This window comes from Acartia tonsa, chromosome 10, assembly GCF_053477335.1.
Source record: "Acartia tonsa isolate MP-2025a chromosome 10, ASM5347733v1, whole genome shotgun sequence".
Lineage (NCBI taxonomy): Eukaryota > Metazoa > Arthropoda > Copepoda > Calanoida > Acartiidae > Acartia > Acartia tonsa.
Genome location: NC_137269.1, coordinates 19,154,502 through 19,171,764, shown reverse-complemented (window position 1 = coordinate 19,171,764; position 17,263 = coordinate 19,154,502). Strand labels below are relative to the sequence as shown.

Here is a 17,263-nt window from a genome sequence, read left to right as displayed (position 1 = left end):
TAAAAATTAACCATAATTTACTAATTTAGATGCACGGACATTTGTGAATCTGGTCAGCAGCTGATTAGTGAGAAGAATCATCACTCTGAGGCTATCTCACAAAGATGTGAACAGCTTCGCAGCAAGATGTTTAATCTAGGTAAAAGATTTTTGCCTCCCTTTTATTATATTTGTTCTCAGATTAATATTTCTTACATGCAAGGATTATTCTATCAGGCTTAGATACCTGGTCTTTAGTTCAGAAACGCAAGTTTTATATTGTTATTTTGTTGAAATTTTTTTTAAAATGTAGGTACTCACTTTCTAAGTCAGCTATAAATGCATTTTTGGATCATGAAAAGAAAACAAAGTGGAGGATTTCGTCCTATTTTCACCGTAACTTTTCTCCTATTTCAAGCCCCTGTGGGGAGCCCTCAGCCTGGGGGGCAATAATAAGCATTTACCTAACCTCACCTTATATAACCTATCAAAAGCTACTGTGAAATGCCGTGAAACCCGCTTCTTCGTTTTCTTTCCACGATCCGCATTTTTAGTTTAAGTTTTGTGCTTTTACACCAAAGGTTTAAAACCTCCCAATTTGTTTTTTAATCTTAGCAAATTTTGAACGTAAAGTTTGATTGTTTAACCAAAATGTTTATTAGGTGAGCTTGCCTCTGTAAGAAAGGCCAACCTGAAGGACAACGCGGACTATCTCTGCTTCATGTGGAAGGCTGACGTTGTGGAGTCCTGGATTGCGGACAAGGAGGCCCACGTCAAGTCTGACGAGTATGGCCGCGACCTGTCCAGCGTGCAGACTCTCCTCACCAAGCAGGAGACATTCGATATTGGACTGAAGGCGTTTGAGACCGAGGGTATCTCAAATATTACTGATTTAAAGAACAAGCTCATCAGCTCTAATCATATTCAGGTAACATAAATTTAGTAGTACCACCCCTCCCCCCCCCCCTTAAACAATGTTTCAACAAAACATGCAACAGGTCACTATCTCTTAGACAGTGATCATATAATCTTTACATGACCTAACCTAAGATAAACATAAAAATGCATTTATTTTCAAAAACTTTGTTTCTGATCTAATTTGGGTTTAAAAATAAAAAGTTTTGAGATAAGTATCATTGAAATAATTCGATTTTATTTTACCCATTGATTGATTATCTTATTCGTTGGCTTAAAAACTTTAATGGTATTTTGATTGTTTGATTCAGAACTTTTCAATCAATAATTTTAATCTACAGGAGGGATAATTTTGTTGTAACATCATTGGGGATTTATAAACCTAATTTTTGGTTACATGTTAATAATATCTTAATCACAGGCTCAGTCCATTAACAAGAAGTACAGTGCTGTTATCGCCAGATGGAACCAGCTGTTGGCTGACTCAGCAGCTAGGGAACAGAAACTTCTTCAGGTAAATTAAATTCTTATGATTTTTTTCTTGCTATTTTTATCTTTTCAATAACTATCATAATATAATATTAATTATGCGTCTTTAGCCTTTGTACTTATGCCTCTTGTTAAAAATCATACAATACTTTCTTTATTAATCCTTCCAGCCATTCAAGCGATATCCTTTAACTTCAGAAAAAAAAACTATCTCACATTAGATACAAGCGGTTAAGTGGTAAGCGAGATCTTTAAAGACAACTAAAGATCTAACTTCATCACATAATGAAACTACAACCAAATTAGGTATTATTTTTTGTATCTCATCAAAAAGTCCACATACATCCATTTATTTATCTATTAATGATTCTATTATCTATTTGTTACAGGTGCAAGAACAATTCCGTCAGATTGAGGAGCTGTATCTGACCTTCGCCAAGAAAGCCTCAGCCTTCAACTCATGGTTTGAGAACGCGGAGGAGGACATGACCGACCCTGTCAGGTGAGCCAGTGAGTGGGGAAATAGTTGTTTGCAGAGATCTAAAGGGATAAACAATGGTCGATAGCTTACATGTAATACTTTTCAGCACCTTATTTCCGTCTCTCCTCCTTTTTGTCATATATCCTCTTATATTTCTGCATTTAAGTGTTGCAAAAAAGGGAAAAGTAGGTTGCGGGTAAAATTCGTAAAGGTGTGGGTTTTAAGGCTTAAAAAACGATAATATTCACTAAATATGTGTATTTCTTACCTATTGAAAAGAACTATGGACAAATTTTTAACTTAAAACACACAATCAATCAAAATTCAATAAAATTCCCCAACGTTTTTAAGATAACAAATAAAAAAAAGTTATTATAAAACTTTGGAGATTAGTGTAATAAACAGCTCAATTCAATATTATAGATATTAAAGTATGAAAATTATCCATTACCTATTCAGCTAGGTATTGATTTTTATTTCAACAATTTTCTATTTAGATGCAACTCAATTGAGGAGATCCGTTCATTGCGCGAGGCTCACGCGCAGTTCCAGGCTAGCCTTTCATCCGCGCACGCTGACTTTGACGCACTCGCCCAATTGGACAAGCAGATCAAGAGCTTCAATGTCGGGGCCAACCCCTACACTTGGTTTACCATGGAGGTATGCAGATTTTTAATATATGAAATAATTTCAAATAAATAAAAAAAATTACTGATAACTATGAATTACCTATCATGTATATTTAATAATATTTTTAATTGATTGATTTTTTAGGCCTTGTCTGACACGTGGCGCAACCTGCAGAGCATTATTAAACAACGCGACGCGGAATTGGCGCAAGAGGAGTTGCGCCAGGAGGATAATGATAAGTTGAGACGCGAGTTTGCTACCCATGCTAACAACAGCTATGCTTGGTTGACTGACACCAGACAACAGATGATGGAGGGATCAGGTATAAATTTCTATCTAATTAGCTTGCTAACTATCTATCAATTAGAATAATCCGCATTTTCAGCATTAATTGTTGTCTGGAAGGGTTCGAGTCTTGACTAAATGTGAACGTTAAAAATGTCACATATTGCTACTCTGTAATGCTTAGGATATTTATATATAAATTAGTGGGAATGTCTTGTATTAAGAACAGTAGTAACTCATTGCTAAGCCCATTTAAGACACCCAGGCAAAGGATGTACATTTAAAGGTCTGTTTGTCTGTAGGATGTTTGCCAAATGATCAACCACTGGATTAATCAAAGTCTAATATAATTACAACAAAATAAAAGTTATCTGTCCGCTGGAGGTTATCGATAATTTACATGTTTATTCATCCCTCTATCTATCTATCTGTCCAGGTACACTTGAAGAACAGCTTGCCTATATCGGCATCAAGGCCCACGAAGTTGCTGGCAAGGGAGCTGATCTCAAGAACATTGAGGATATCGGTGCAGTGCTTGAGGAGAAACTTATCTTAGATAATAGGTAAAATTCATGATTAAAATTCTCCTAGATAACTAGAACAATCAATAAACATGTCCAAAAGACGCGCAGCTATAACAATAAATATACATTCGTTTGGTCCATAAGCAGATTTAACGTTCATTACGTTAGCGGACATGTTGACGAACAGACAAAGAAACCAGAAAAGTAATTGATTGATTGATTTAGATACACTGAACACAGCACTGTGGGGCTTGCACAACAATGGGATCAGCTGAACCAACTTGGCATGCGTATTAGACACAATCTTGAACAGCAGATACAGGTACAATTATTGATTGATTGATTTTAAAATAAGTATTGTTTTGTTTACTAACCATAAGATTGTGAGGTTGTAAGGCTTTAATAATTTACCTAATTTAATTTAGGCTCGTAATCAATCTGGTGTGTCTGAAGACGCACTCAAGGAGTTCTCAATGATGTTCAGACATTTTGACCGCGAAAAAACAGGTATTTTCAAAGATTGTTGTAATAGGTTAGAAAGGTATTAGAATTCGTGGTATCATATTATTATAATTTTTGCCAGAAAATACAACGCAAATTGTCAGTAGGGATAGTGGAATTGCAGATAAATTTACTCATCTATCAATAAAAAAAGAAATAGGTACCAACTTCTTATTTCTTGAACTTTTCTTAGATACTTTTTGGGAAAAATCAATGTATTCTCACCAGTTTACTATAGTAATATTTTAACCGCCTATCTCACCAAGACTATTTATTAAGGTCGTCTTGATCACAACGCATTCAAGTCTTGTCTGCGTGCCCTTGGTTATGATCTTCCCATGGTGGAGGAACCAGAGCCAGAGTTTGAACAAATTCTCAACATTGTCGATCCTAACAGGTAAACATTCCAATACACAACAATCTACTTTAATACCTAATATTTTATATTTTCATAAGCGAAGCTTTTTTATAATTAAGGTCGGTCCGTCCAGAACGGATAGTTTTTTTCATTAATTTAGGCATGTCAGAATTGTTCCATTGATTTTAAACTTTGCGTGGTGATTCCTGTACTAGTTTAGTAAGCGTAGCAACTCTATAATCGTTACCAGAATGTCCGCATGTCCATTTTAAACATGTTGATTTTTAACTTTTTTAACAACAAATTTTTATGCGATATAATTATCCGATTGATCTGATTTTTGGAATACTGATTGCTATGACAACAAATTTCAATGTTATAAGCGAAGCATCTTTATAATCAAGTCCTCTCAATAACTTGTAAAAACCTAATATCTGCATTTAAGCATCAACACAGAAAAAGTCTTCTAGTCCTTAACTTAAAAAATGTACTAATTTTCTACTTATAAATGAAAATCTATCTAACTATACTAGTCTTTACCTTACACATGTAAATCCAATTATTTATCTGACTAAATAACTTACTATTTATATTATCTAATTTAGGGATGGGTTCGTAACCCTGCAGGAGTACATGGCCTTCATGATCTCCAAGGAGACGGAGAACGTGCAGAGCAGCGAGGAGATTGAGAATGCCTTCAGAGCCATCACCAACCAGGTATGGTATTGTGCAATGTAATACTCAGGGTTGTTAACTCATAATCCAATTCCAAAACCCAAACTCGGGTTTCAAATTTTATATATAATAGGTATACCTAACTAGAAGTTGTAAATTGAAAGTTTTACCTAAATAGTTAAATTTTAATTAAGAAGCATAATTTTATTGTTTTTTTTGCGGTTTTAATTTAGAATTTAATCTGGGTGTTATAATAATAAAATATTTCAATGTCTTTTTGGGTGCTTTCCCTTGAGTGCTAATAAACTCCTGATCCTCCCCCCATTTTTTTTATAATAATTAAAAAAAATAAGGAGGGCGGGTTGAGTGATCAACAGTGCATTTTATGGGAATACGCCGTTTTTCCTTTCAAAATTTACTTTGACTTTTTCTAAATGTTTAGTAGCGATTTTTATGAAAAAAATGTTTGGAGTGACACCTAATGACCTGTCTATCCTAGGAACGAGATTACGTGACCAAGGAGGAGCTGTACAGCAACCTGTCCAAGGAGATGGCGGACTATTGTATCGCCAGGATGAAGCCCTACGAGGATCCCAAGACCGGGCAACCAATCACAGGTAAGCTGTGTTATCTTATTTATCTTGTTTTTTTGGACCATGGACAAAAATAAATAAGCGGGTTTCGTCGTATTTTCACAGTAACTTTTTTCCTATTTCTGGGGGGGGGGGCTCTAACCCTGCGGGTCCAATTTCCTAACCCTGTGGGGCAATCATTAACATTAACCTAAAAGCATTTAAAACTAAAAAAGTTTGCTTTCAATTTCCTAAAAATTTAGATTTTATGAAACCTTGACTTAAGCAACATATATTTAGTTAACTTTGAAATTATTGGTTTTCTCATTTATTTTTGTCCTTTGTTGTTGTTTGACATAGACCTTTTAATTATTTTAAACAAGGATATTATAATACATGGATTCACTACTGCGAGAGGTATTCTTTGAAACTCTCATATTTTTCCTTACAAATAAGTTTTAGTATATAAAATACTAGCAGCTACGCTGCTAAAGGCCTCTTGGGACACATTAGGGGCGATTTCTCCTCGAAATGTTGTGTTGCCCTCCACTAAAACAGTTATAAACCTTCCTACGACCTATGAGAAGCTACATTTTAGAGGAGAACCATATCGGTTCAGCAGTTATCACGATCTTTCGGTACAGATAGTCAGACAGACATCCTGTTACTTTTATATAAGGATGTATGTTATGTTTACCAACAAGATAAAGAGATAGAAAGATTTTGTGTGTACACACTTTTCATTTCTACTTTTCAAGGATTTTATTATCAAACAAGGAAGAAAAAAATCATAGCACCTTAGCTAAACATTAAAAACTTTAAAGAATAAAATTTGTGATTAACTTCAAAGTATTTTTCAAATGTGCAAACGGTCTGACTGATAACAGGGAACTTAAAGTTGCAGGGCTGAATTTAGGCTATTTTGAGTGGTGATATGTCCCTGGAAAAAATGTGGGAGCGAAGCCTCTAGTAAAAAATGCTAAGCCCCCCCTCCCCCCCCCCAAAAAAAGAGATTTTATTTGCTTAAAGTAATAAGTATAGGAGAAAATAAATTGTAGAGTAGAATCTCACCTTGTAACATATTATAACATTACATAACTAAACCTTACTTAACTACTTCAAAGTTTTGATTATCTGAAAATTATAGTTTTCAAATAATACAAGGTTCAACCAATAATTTATCTACAATAACTACCTACCTAGGTATTTTGTTTAATACTGAATAAATTTTGGGGATCTTAAGGGATAAGACAATGTGTCATCAATTGATGTAAATCTTTAGTAAAACAATTTTACCTCTTCTGTAGATTAAAATTGGGGGTTTGAAAGGTTTGGATATGATTCAAATGAGTTTTTAAGCTAACAAACAAGAAAACATGTTTATAATTCTTTGTTTACTGTTATAATTTACAGCTCAAAGTCTTTTCCTCGCTGGTAAAATTATAAGTATACCTAGACAAAATAACAAAAGTTATTTTGGACTACATCAAGCAAGTGAGGGAGTGGACATTGGGCTGTTTAATACACTAGTTCTCAATGTCTTTTAACGTTTTCTTATTCGTTGGCTTTACAACCTTGGAGACTTCTATTCATTTTTGATTGTTTGGTTTATTTAGTTGAGTTTCCAAACGTTTCAACCACTAATTGTAATCTAAAGAAGGGGTAATTTTGTGCATCATCTTTGGGGATGTACATCAATTTATCGGCCATATTAGATCCCTTACAACAAGCCAACATGGATGGACAGACTATGCATTTCATGCGCAGCTTCGCTACAAACTTACAAGCTAACAATTATCTTTTATTTCAGGCGCCTTGGACTACATGGAATTCACCCGGACACTGTTCTCATAATTCTGAAATCCGTCACAACACATTTATTTATCGTAGTCAACTTAGGATTTATCACAACGCCATTTTATTTTTGTGTATGATATAGATAGATTGCACGATTCCTTCAAATTTTCACCAATTTAGGTCGAATTTTTTATTGTTTTAATTGTACAATCTATTTAAGTTTTACATATTAATGAAGTGAATATGTGGTGATCTTCTAATGACATTCTTCCTACATTATGCTAGCTTCTACACTACCACGAATATTCGCACTTGGTTATTCTTCATTTTAATTCTGGTTTAATATTTGTCTGACCTTTTTAAAGTTCTGCTTATTTAATAATATAAATTTAATATAAGAATAAGAATTCTGAAAAAGACGTCGAATATTTTATCAGATTTAAATTATTTAATTTAAAAAGCAGTTAATTTTCAACGGTAGTCTACATTGTTTTAATTTTTCAATTGACGGTTTTTGTTAAGTCAAAATGAAATATTAAAATAGAAGTTTCATAATTCGTAAACGAAAGTGTAAGAGTTACGAATTGTTGAAATTTTTAGCTTTAACAAAATTTCGCTTTAAAAAATTGCAATTATTATATGATTAAGATTATTTGTAATTTTTTAAAGCAAAGATTTTTGGATGATAGTAGTGTAAATGTATTTAAATTTCTAATTTTAATCTTTAAGAATATTTTACAAAAATTATAGTTTTAAAGATTTTTCTTAGAAGTATCTGGAGATATTAAAATAGTCAAATAATACGTAGTGTTGTTCAAAATATGCAAAAATTTAACCGTGAAACGCATACTTCATTGTTAATTTTAGCTATTTTTAACCTCAGTATTGTATTATTTAAGCTTGATTTGTCAAAATTTATGATTTATACTAACCCCTATAAAAGAACTACAAAAAAATATTATAAAATAAAATTTTAAGAAATTGTGTAATTGTATTTGTATGACTGTTGCAATTCTGATTGAAAATAAATAATAGCAATATATAAAAAAAAGTTTTATTTAATTTAAAGATTTAAGGATCAAAGCGACGCGTAAATTATCTAATTAAAAATATATACCTACTGCTGCTATGTCAGGCAAGTGACATGGATCTAGAGAGAAATTAAGAATTTTCAGTCAATTAGCAGTTGACGTGATTAAAGCATGTAAGAATCGCCCTACTGTTTTTTTTAAACTTTGTAGGAAACTTACTTTAAGTTAGGTACAATTTATATAGAGGGTAGCAAATCTAAATTTTTTTACTATTCAGCCAGAATGTTTAAGTGGATTTTTTAAGCATGAGTACATATTAAAAAAATAATATAATCATCCTAGGAAGCATTTTTTACTTCTTTTGATATGACATGACGTGTCGAGATTCGAACCAATTACTTATCCGACAACAAGCGGATGTGTATTATAATAGGCCACTCGTTTCAGATCTGCTTTTATATAATTCAACATCTTAACAGCGAATAAAATTGAACACAGAAATGTATTAAAAACTTTATTAAAACAACAAAACAAATTGCTAAGGCACTGTTAAGAAAGTCAAGTCATAGAATCACAAGTACAACGGATATAGTATTTATGGATATTGTAAGAGATTCTCGCATACCCTGATAAAGTGTTTCATCGGCTGGCTTATATAATAATACCCCTTTTGAATTAACCCCCATCCCCTCACAATGGAGGAACGCATTAACCAATGTCTAGGGACTATATTAGCAACCTAGATTACAAACATTCACCTATCACAATACCAACGTATTTTATATCCATTAATATTACAGAATATGTTGGGGCTTTCAATGTTATATCAAAATACCAAAGTTTATAAAACTTGCCCTGGATCTTTTTATAAAAAAATATTTATTGTAAAAGTTTCTTATTATCCTGGTACAGGTTATTTGTTATCAATTAAACAAAAAAATTATTATTGTTACCATAATGTGTAACTTAAAAATAAGTGTAAGCGACTTATATCATACTAGCGGCTTCGCCCCTAGCCTCTAGGGGATTTGCCCCAAGAGGTTCGATCAAACCAATTTTTCGTATTTTAGATTTAAAATAAAAAAGGAAAAAAATTTTTTTTTTTTGGGGGGTGGTATTTTTCATTTTGGGGGGGGGGTTAGGGGTGTCCCACCCCCCAAGAAAATAGTTATAAACCTTCCCGGGAACTATGAGAAGCTACCCTGTAAAGGAGAACCCGATCGGTTTAGCGGTTAGCGAGATCCTTCGCTACAAACAGACAGACATCGCTCTACTTTGTATTATAGATTTATTATATTTTAATTAGGGGCGTGTAGTGGGTTTTGTAAGGAGGGACATTTTTGACACCACTTTTAAACCAAATTGAGGGGGGGGTGTATTTTTATTATCATGTGGTTGGATACAATCCCCCCCTAGGCGTCCACCTATTCACTCAAAAGTTAAACAGACTTGCTTGAATTGGTATATTGACATGCGAAGTGCGCAATTTTTTTCTGTAGGTGTAGGGTGTTGGACACATTGGGGGCGTATTCATCCCCCCTAATTTTGCAAGGAGGGTGAATACATCCTCCCCCCCCCCCATCTAAACGCTTCTGATATTGATTTTACACTCTTTGTACTGGAGGGTTTCTATTTTGCATAACATCCAAAATTAAGGAAACTGTCTCTTCTATAGTTCCCAATCTGAAAAAAGGAAAAAAAACATTTTTTTCATTTAATAAAAGTGGCAATCGTTGACATATAATTTACAGAATGATATAAATGTACCTTGATTTAATAAATTGTTGTTCTTTCTTCATCATTATAATATTTTCTCCCAATTCTTCCATTGTAACCTTTATAGATATATGTATAAATAGACAGATAGATAAATATAGATAGATATATGTATAAAAAGACAGATAGATAGATAACAAAGCGCGCCTAAGCTTCGCATAAGACTCAAGTTTAAACCCACTTGTGTGCAAAAAAAGAAATTCCGAAAAGATGGATTGTCTGCTTAGGAACAGATTTAGACATTCAGCTAAATTGTCCATTATCTCTAGACTGAGTATGTCTGTCTAACAATAGATAGACAGACAGACAGATGGTTAGATAGATAGATGAACAGTATTGACATACTTTTATTTCTAAGAGTAAGAATGTCTGTAAACAATATAGGTAGATAGACAGGCAGACAGATGGATAGATAGATATGTAGATGAACATTATTGACATACTTTTACATTTTGTCCATTATCTCTAGACTAAGTATCTGTTAACAATATAGATAGATGGACAGACAGACAGATGAGTAGATAGATATACAGACAGTATTAAATTACTTCTGTACATTATCTCTAGACTAAGCATGTCTGTCAACAATATAGATGGACAGACAGACAGATGAACATTATTGAAATACTTCTACCTTTTGTCCATTATCTCTTGACTGTGCTTGTCTATCGACAATTAAATCTTTAGCAGCCTTCACTGTTTCTTCATTGAGGAAAAATTTCTTTTTTCCATCAGCTAAAACCTACAGTAACAAATAACAAGGAGTATAAAAGAGCGCAGCTCAAAATGAATACAGCAGTACTAGAAACCAGTAATAGTCAAGGGATCTTAAGGGATAAAACAATGAATTGATATACATCGCCAATTTTACTTAATTTAGAATAGTTATCTATCGCATCGTATTATAGATAGCTTTCTAATTTTTTTACTTAATTTAGAATAGTTATTTTTCGCATCGTATTAAAGATAGCTTTCTAATTTTTTTTACTTAATTTATAATAGTTATTTATCGCATCGTATATTATAGATAGCTTTCTATTTTTTTTACTTAATTTATAATAGTTATTTATCGCATCGTATTATAGATAGCTTTCTAATTTTTTACTTAGTTTATAATAGTTATTTATCGCATCATATTATAGATAGCTTTCTAATTTTTTTACTTAATTTATAATAGTTATTTATTGCATCGTATTATAGATAGCTTTCTGCGGATATTAAAATAAAAAACAATCAAAGTTCAACCCATTTTGTTAGATCCTATGGTCTAACAAAACTGGTATTAATTATATAATTTTTACATTGTATACGTAAGCATTTAAATTTGTTATTATTTTATCAAAATTTAATTTTGTGTATTAATTATATTTTATTTTTTAGACTACAAAGAAGTGAATCAGCCGAAAACATGACTTGGAATAAATATTTACAATTTGGATTTGACCAAGAACCCGCCATGTGACAGCCCGCATCTGAACGCGGGGCAGCTGTTAGGACCCATCCTGCCGCTGGTATCTGCCGCCTTGTTCTTTATGCTGTATGTAACCCAAGATCCGGGAGAGTGCAATGTTGGTTTCTTGGAGTTCGCTCTGGTTGCTGGATGTATAAATTTGTTTATTGTCATCATTGGCCTGGCTTGTAAGATTATGGTAGAGGATGCCTGGGCTGATGGAACGCTATCAAGAAAAGAAAACACTGTTGTCTGGCTTATGATTAATTCTCACTATGCGATGCTTCTGTCCCAGGTAATAATGTTCTTTGCTTTCTTTATCTACGCTGCTCTTACTCATAGAAATATAACGTATAGGGATATGGACAGTGTGAACTACTGTGCAATACACATATCTCGGAAAACACTTACGGTATTTCAGCAGTTTGCTTTGCCTCCTCTCTCTATGCAACCCTGTACATCATTGCAGTCTGGGTATTTACAAGAAAGGGGGGATTAAAAGACGATATCATCCAATTGGAAGAGGTGATAGTTTCCCCTGCATCCTCCCCCGCCACCAGAAGTTCACAATCTGCAGGATTCCGCGCGTCACCTGGGCGGCCAAGGAGCATCAGATCCATGGATACATCCAGTTCCGACGATAGGATCCAATTAGAAGAGGTGATAGTTTCCCCTGCATCCTCACCCGCCACCAGAAGTTCATCATCTGCAGGATTCCAAGCTTCACCTGAGCGGCCAAGGAGCATAAGATCCATGGATACATCCAGTTCTGATGATTCTGGCAGACCTGTTCCTTAACAATTTGATTTAAAACCAGTATTAGAACCCGAATAAAAAATAACTAAAAAGTATTAAAGACTTTTTCACTCAGTGAATTTATCATAAAATAAGTAAATAAATAAATAATAATAATACAATATATTTGAATTTTTTTACTAAAATCCTATAATATAAAGTGGTAAGGTTTTTTGTCTCAAGCTAAAGATCTCGGAAATAGGCTGTGCTTTTTTGAAAAGATTTATAAATTTCTTGAGGTGTTTTTAGGATTTTATTCTGACATCTCACACCCTTCCCTAGAGGCTAGAGGCGAAGCAACTAGTCCTTATAATAAAGTAAAAGAATGTTTGTTCGTCTGTACCGAAGAATTTCGCTAACTGCTGAACCGATCGGGTTCTCCTTAACAGGGTAGCTCCTCATAGGTCCCGAGAAGGTTTATAACTATTATATTTTGGGAGAGGGTACAACCAACCTTCAAAGAGAAATCGCCCGTAGATTATTATATATTAATTTCAGCTCATACTAACAAAAAATTTTTTTTAAATCACGCAACCTATACGTGATTTTCAGCTGTCGTTAGGTGGGGGGGGGCAACACTTAATAGAATTGACGAACTCTTTATCTGCCCCCAAATATTATTTTTAATTTATTTCGCTTGTTGGATATACCCTATTCCTGCATTAGTTTGGATAGTTAGGTTTTCATACCACATAGGTTGAGATGGATCAATAGCTTTTAAAACTATTTTTATACCACATTATTTCAAAGTAGCTGGATGTCAAATTATCCAATAATATTTCGATAACTGACTGCTGGACTCAAGTGTATACAGTTAGCTTATTATTGCACTGGTCCTAAGAAGGTTTAGAGCTATTTTTTTCTTATCCTATCCTATTATATAAAGTAGTAAGGTTTTTTGTCTGTAGTAGAACGATAATATTCACTAAATATGTGTATTCCTTATTGAATAGAACCAAAGACAAAATTTTTTATATATTTAAATTTAGTCAATAATATCGTTCGATCTATACTACTGTTTTTTAGGCTTTAAAACTCACAATTTTACGGAATTTTAGCACAACCCACCTCCCCCTTTTAAAGATACAGATTTTATTGTATCTTTTTCCCCTGATATTTCTTTTGTTCCTTTTTCTCGAAAATTACATAAAAGAAAGACATCAGTTTCCAGAATAGATTTATTATTACTTGGATCTTACACCAGATTGTAAACAAAATTACCACTTTTGTAGAATGAAATTATTAGTTAAAATTGTTTAATTTAAACCAATCAATCACGATTTAATAAAAGTGTCCAAAGTGTTTAACCCATTGTAATAGAAATTATTTATCAGAATTTGTGTACCAATGCCCCCCTCCCTCCCAATTTTAAATCTTATAATACAGAGAGCATAATTGTCATAGTAGTCATCATATAAAGTCGAAAGTTTTCATTAGAAACCGATTAATATCCGGTGGATTAGAACCGGTTCTCATCAAAACGAAAAAAAACTATGTCTAGCATTGTATTATATCCAGTTTTCTACGAATATAAAATGTACAATTATATCCGCGGAAAGCTGTTTATAATATGATGCGAGAAATAAGATGCTGCGCAAAATGGTACAAAAAAAATGACGTCATACTATAAATTTGTCCAATGAGAGGCCAGTATACATTGTAATTGACCAATGGTAAAATATATACTCGCCTCTCATTGGTTATTTTATCATATGACGTCAATTTTTTTGTACCGTTTTGCGCAGCATCGAGAAATAACTTTCCTAAATTATTGTTCAAAGCTATTTTACTGACAAACTGACAATATCCTAGTTATTGATTTTAGAAACTACCTGATATCGTTTTTGTCCAGGAATTTCAATGCCCAAAAGTCTCTGTGCCTCTGGTTTCGTGTTTGGGCGAATCTCGATTTTTTCACCTTTAAAATATGTAAAAATAAGAAAAACATTTTGTTTTGGGAGAGAGATTTAAACTTACTTAATAATTAAAAATCACAAGTCCTAAGATTTTTTCTGTTAAATGTTTATTGACATTGAGCTACTTTATCATTTCTATTTTTAACCTTATTCATCCTAATAGTTTTTTGATGTAAAATTTACAGTAAGTCAAATAGAGTAACAAACATTTACATATTTTCAATTTTGGATTAACGACAAACAGACTATTATTACAGATAAGCTGCGCTTCTGAAAATATAAATTACCTAGCAACGGGACAAACTTGCTGTAAGCCAATGTTTCCACAATTGATATATGATAGTATGTATCTACCTAAAACAATTTTTAAAATGGCTTTCTATAGGTTGTTTTAGGTTAGGTTAGGTTATATTGGGTTAGGTGATTGCCCTACAGGGTTAGGTAATTGGCCCCGCAGGAGTAGAGCCCCCCGCTAGAAATAGGAGAAAACCTACTGTGAAAAATACGAAGAATCGCCCCTTAAGGTGCGATGTCACGAAAGGGACTATACCCCAATAATAAATAATTGTATTCTTTACAACAAACAAACTTCCCGGACTTTTTAACACAATCGCATAAGGTCACACAATATAGATCATAATACAAAGCTTCTATGAAAATTGGGGGAAAAACTGTCAAGCCATTTTCAAGTTACTATTTGACCTTTACATTTACACAAAACACTAACTTACTACTTTAGGGAATAGGATTCTTTCTCTTTCAAATGGATACTCTTATTTATTAATTATTGCTCGGCAGCCGCGCCTCAGCCGCACATAAGTTCAATTTTATACCCGCTTGTGTGAAAAAAAAATAATTTCCAAAATGATAAATTGAATGTGTGGGAACAGGTTTAGACACCCAGCTAAATTTCAAAGTTATAATATGATGATTTCAATGAGTCTTACACGCGGCTGACGCGCGGCTGCCGAGCCCTATAAATGATCTACGTATGAACTTACCTCTCTCTGTATCTTATTAATATCGCTAACAGCCAAACCATTGAGTAGATTCATGAGGACAATCACCATCAGATACACAAACAACAAGAATAACACATATCCCATCCAGTGCTTGATAGGTATGTCCGTGTAGTCCATCTCTCCAGCAAACATCACTATGGTCTTAATAGACAGACAGATTAACTTACAGATAGACATGTCCTATTATATATAGTAGTAAGGTTTTTTTTTGTCTAAAGCTTAAGAACTCATTTCTGTTGAATAGATTGTGTATTCTATTTTATGTAAGCTTCTCATAAGTCCTGTGATGGTTTTAATTTTTTATTTTCGGGTTCAAGTCTTGGTATGTCTTTCAGTACAGTGTCTCTGGATGCTGGGGGCATCCACTAGTATTTTGAAAAGTATTATAGTAAGAAAACTATTTATGTTGTATATGATAAAGTTTAAAATAAATACTTTTGTAGCTTAACGAATGAACAAAAAGCATTACAAGAGTCAAATGCTTTGTCAAAGTCTAACAAGCATAAATTTCATTAAACTTTATTATTATTTTTATTACTTTAATTTTTTTCCCCTGGTTTGCTATACCTTATTCCTGAGCAATAATTTGCACTTTATCTAACAGATCTATAGAATAGATGTATTATATACAGAAAACTACCTTCCTTACTTTTTCAATGGCCTTTTTCGTTTGCTACAAAATTGTTTTCTGCTATTTGGCTGTGTTAATACACACCCCACCATTGGTTGATTTTAAATGACCCAATTGAGACTCGGCACAAGGAGAGTGCGATGGGAAGATACAGTTATTTAACCCTTTCTCCCTCTAGTGATTTAATCTAATCTTTATCCCACCTTGACTAAGGAGAGCCAGATATTTCCAAATTGATCAAGTTCGCCATCATCTTCGCTCTCAGAATTATCAGCATTATCAGCTTGAGAGGTAGCAGTAGTAGTTCCAGTTGTTGCATCGGTAACTAAAACAATAACTTCAATATTATCATAATTCAAATTATCAGCATCTTCTAGAAAAACTCTAAAATATTAGTTGTTATTTTATCAACGTAATCATATTGTCATGTTTCTATATATTGCACCGTTATATTGATATTATGCTAGAATTGACCAATTTTATTTATTGTAGGTTAGGTTAGATTAATCTTTTTTAATATTCATGAAAAAATATTTGTAATACGATGATATATGTACTCGAACTAACTCTAATCCAGCATATATTTATCGGTTTCGAAGCCATACTGGAATAATCACTTACCAACTCTGATTCTAACAGGTGGAGGTGGTTTATCATCATCATTGGAGTAGACCAGACTGAAGGCAAATGCAAAGGAGAGAAGGAATGCAAAGTATGAGAGGAGGATGAATGTGTAGGTGCGCAACACAGTGGTGAACATGTTGATGTACAAGGGGATGGGTGTGTTGGGCACGATACGCACCAGCAGTAGGTACAACTTAAATATTTCAAATACAGGATAAAATTATTAACAGAGCGTCCTTAAGGCCTGTAGGAACAACCGGCCAAAGAGGGGTTAGGTTCAATAAACACTTTAGATTTTGATTTTAAAAATTTGAGGGAAAAGATAATATTTTTTGTTAAATTTTTTTAAAAATTTTTGGAGTGGAATCGTGTGGGGGGGGGATAGTGCTATCATCCACTAACATAGATCTAAACCTTCCAGTTACCAGGAGTAGGCACTACTGTTAGGGTGAACCCCAATTTGACCTGCGGTTTGCAAAACACAGACACATATACATCCTAACTCTTTCAAATAACAATGATTGTAAACTTCATATGTTTAAAAACAATACCTGCATAAAAGCTAGAAGAAACACAAAGGCAGCTAAATGTTTTTGTACATACTTCTCACTGACAATTGTCACATTATTTTAACCTTACCTTTCCTAGGGCTTTGTTAATAATTACAAAAATATTTATTTTAACCTTCAAACATAAAGTTTAGATGGCTTATGTTTATTATGTAACATATGATAAGAGTGGCCTTAATCAAACATTGATATAGTTGTCTGTAAGGTCTCCGTAACCACTGAACCAAATGACGTATCCTTTTT

The 17,263-nt window shown here is 33.3% G+C and overlaps 2 protein-coding genes across 5 annotated transcripts in view; one reads left to right on the top strand and one right to left on the bottom strand.

Moving 5' to 3' along the window:
- The window catches only part of alpha-Spec (alpha spectrin), a 28,508-nt gene extending 20,250 nt beyond the window's left edge, over nt 1–8,258 (top strand). Inside the window, exons 38-52 of one of the 4 annotated variants that reach the window (XR_013883424.1) lie at nt 30–139; nt 642–907; nt 1,316–1,408; nt 1,773–1,885; nt 2,362–2,524; nt 2,639–2,816; nt 3,216–3,342; nt 3,529–3,625; nt 3,729–3,810; nt 4,084–4,201; nt 4,768–4,879; nt 5,337–5,454; nt 7,220–7,337; nt 7,445–7,683; nt 8,106–8,258. Coding sequence is in view for 1 of the 4 variants with exons in the window: in XM_080175116.1 (XP_080031242.1) it covers nt 30–139; nt 642–907; nt 1,316–1,408; nt 1,773–1,885; nt 2,362–2,524; nt 2,639–2,816; nt 3,216–3,342; nt 3,529–3,625; nt 3,729–3,810; nt 4,084–4,201; nt 4,768–4,879; nt 5,337–5,454; nt 7,220–7,263 (1,621 nt within the window). In the remaining 3 variants the exon portion in view is untranslated. Of the gene's footprint in view, nt 1–29; nt 140–641; nt 908–1,315; nt 1,409–1,772; nt 1,886–2,361; nt 2,525–2,638; nt 2,817–3,215; nt 3,343–3,528; nt 3,626–3,728; nt 3,811–4,083; nt 4,202–4,767; nt 4,880–5,336; nt 5,455–7,219 lie in introns of all 4 variants that reach the window. The other 3 variants (XR_013883423.1, XR_013883422.1, XM_080175116.1) reach the window with 3 other exon arrangements.
- Nucleotides 8,259–9,058: 800 nt separating this feature from the next.
- Nucleotides 9,059–17,068, bottom strand: LOC145330609 (uncharacterized). The gene is made up of 9 exons (XM_080175256.1): nt 17,003–17,068; nt 16,449–16,644; nt 16,031–16,152; nt 15,176–15,337; nt 14,462–14,528; nt 14,091–14,176; nt 10,648–10,755; nt 10,005–10,072; nt 9,059–9,920 (listed from the first exon to the last, which is right to left on the bottom strand). Exons 1-9 carry the CDS (start codon nt 17,006–17,008, stop codon nt 9,842–9,844), a joined length of 894 nt encoding a protein of 297 aa, XP_080031382.1. The 5' UTR covers nt 17,009–17,068; the 3' UTR covers nt 9,059–9,841.
- Nucleotides 17,069–17,263: the final 195 nt, after the last annotated feature.

Coding starts and splice junctions, on each gene's coding strand:
- LOC145330609 (XM_080175256.1), bottom strand. Junction 16,153..16,448: donor ACCTGTTAGAATCAGAGTTG/GTAAGTGATTAT, acceptor TTATTGTTTTAG/TTACCGATGCAACAACTGGA. Junction 15,338..16,030: donor TCTGGCTCTCCTTAGTCAAG/GTGGGATAAAGA, acceptor CTGTCTATTAAG/ACCATAGTGATGTTTGCTGG.